Raw genomic sequence first — 2484 nt, forward strand, 5'->3', positions numbered from 1 at the left:
AGAAGTGAATCAAAAGAGTCAATTTTGTGAATCAGACAACACAGTTGTGTTTCAGTACTTGTGTAGAGAGTGTTTTAAGCACATCTGTACCGCATATGTACTGAATCACAACCAACTTCCCAGCGTGCAACTTCCAATCCTTCGGATGAGTTGATCGATTTTCCCTCGTCTGGGCTTTGGAAACGTGAGACTCTGATTGCACTAGAATAGCTGGAATAGAAACACAAAGCTGACACAAAAGTCTGTACACAAAATTTAATTTACAGTACAGTGCATCTTCCATCTGAGAGGCCATCGCCATAAAACATCATACAGTTTCAGGAGACTTCTTGAATTGGTTTTGTTTTATGGCTTAATCTGAAGTTCGAGCATCAACAAATACCACCATATCATAGCCTAACGAATCAGCCTTAAAGTCATCTTTCATGTTAAAGTTAGTTCAGGAGTCTTCCATAAAAAAAAATCAGCCAAGAGGTTTATATCATTAGTGGCTTGGTTTAGGAGAATCTCTAGATAAATGAGTCTGAAATCTTATAGTGAATATGATTTTCCTCATATGCTAAAGCGCAATGCATACAGATCTAAAGTGCAAAACGGCGCAAGAGTCATATTAGTCCTCATTAGTAGTCTTTCCAACACATAAAGCTCACTCAGATAAATATTTCAGGAAAACAACAAATAATAATAATTTACCGATACTGTAAACCACCTCATACAGAAGGTTCGAGAGTAAGGAGGGACTCTCCTCTATCAAACACACCAGTAAAAACATCCAGCACTGAGGCATACAAGCCCGAAGCACATAATAGCACTGATGACCAATCAGCATAGCGTAACAAACCTGCACTCTCGCTCTGTGAGAATGCACAGACGAACACAAAAATCACCAAACGTCTCCACGCGCTTTTTCACAGTTGCAAAAAAAAAAAGGCTAAAATTCATTAAATCCTATGTAATGTACAGCATCAGTACAGTATTTGGCAAATAAAAGATTCGAGTGCACACGTGCATGGCATTTGCAAGTATACATTCATTTAGGATATAAGCTAGCGTGATACAAACGCCCAAACAAAGATCGCTCTGGGATTTGTTTCTCAGACTCACAGTACTTTTTTTTTTTCACTGAGTCAGAAGGTATTGTGTACATTACAGTACAGTAGTTTAACAGCCTTTGGCATAAACTGGGCCAGGAAGCTAGCTGCCAAGTGCTCACCTACGAACTGACCCCAGTTTCTGTCGCTAACGCCAAGAGAAAAAACCTTGCGACTATTCCAGGCACGGCGCTTGTAACGGTATTGTAATATTTTTTTCATTTTAAGAAGTTTCCTGCAACGTTTAGAGACACGAACGAAAATGAATAAATAAAGAATTGAATTGCTTAAATATTCTCCCATTGACCTTGTGGAAGAACTGGCATCTGCAGTGCATTCTGGGTACCGCAGAGAGTACGTAAAACGTACGTGAGGTTTAGTGACTGAGAATTGTATTGCATGTATGAGGAAGAAGTGCAACCGGAGGCATTTATGAGATTATTTTGTGCTTTGTAGCGTAATAGCATCTGTTTTTGCGAGCGTCGCGTCAGTACTCGGTGTCAGAGGCATCCGCTGGGTCGGTGTTGCGTGACAGCATGTAGTTGTCCATGTCTATGGAGGGGCAGTTGTGAATGGAATAGCGTAGGCGCTCGGCTAGTATGGCCTGGCTCGTGTAGGGAGGAAGGCGCAGCTGAAAGAAGCACGTCTGGGCCGTAGGAAGGCCGTTCATAGGCTGTTGAGAGAACAAAGACAGAGTGAAGACCTTGGCTTCATCCTAATATTCACATACTGCTGTTGGGAATGGAAAGTATGTATATACTATAGTAAGCCGACTCTGCAATCTAGCCACCTCAAGACAACACCATCAATCAGTCTGGCTGATTGATCAGACGGACGATATTTGCCAATATTGTTAATACTGGATATATATAAAATATGTTTTTCTGTGTCCCTTTCAGTTAAAAAAAAAAAGACAAACTTTTCATATAAATAAACATTAATAATCATATAAAAAAATACATAATTTAACATGTTCCACTTTTGGGTGAATTTTAGTAAAATCATTCTAAATTTTTTTTAATATATATACCTAAAATATTTTTTCCCTATGTCCTTCCAATTACAAAATCTACTGACAACCTTTTCATATAAATAAAAACACATATATATATATATTTTTATATATATATATATATATATACATATACATATATTCGTGTTAATTTCAGTTAAGAAATCTACTGCCAAAAGATTTCTTGTAAATAAACATTAATAATCATAATTGTATGTTTATAATGTTTATTTAAATATATACAGTGGGTACGGAAAGTATTCAGACCCCCTTAAATTTTTCACTCTTTGTTATATTGCAGCCATTTGCTAAAATCATTTAAGTTCATTTTTTTTCCTCATTAATGTACACACAGCACCCCATATTGACAGAAAAACACAG

At 37.3% G+C, this 2484-nt stretch overlaps 1 protein-coding gene across 1 annotated transcript in view; it reads right to left on the reverse strand.

Annotated features, from left to right (window-relative positions):
* Nucleotides 1-246: 246 nt before the first annotated feature.
* LOC107584638 (probable E3 ubiquitin-protein ligase HERC1) overlaps nucleotides 247-2484 on the reverse strand; it is a 70657-nt gene continuing 68419 nt past the window's right edge. Inside the window, exon 81 of the mRNA XM_016271348.1 lies at nucleotides 247-1764. Coding sequence (XP_016126834.1) covers nucleotides 1579-1764 — 186 coding nt within the window. The 3' untranslated portion in view covers nucleotides 247-1578. The remainder of the gene's footprint in view (nucleotides 1765-2484) is intronic.

This window comes from Sinocyclocheilus grahami, unplaced genomic scaffold (genome assembly GCF_001515645.1).
Source record: "Sinocyclocheilus grahami isolate Dianchi unplaced genomic scaffold, SAMN03320097.WGS_v1.1 scaffold61.1, whole genome shotgun sequence".
NCBI lineage: Eukaryota > Metazoa > Chordata > Actinopteri > Cypriniformes > Cyprinidae > Sinocyclocheilus > Sinocyclocheilus grahami.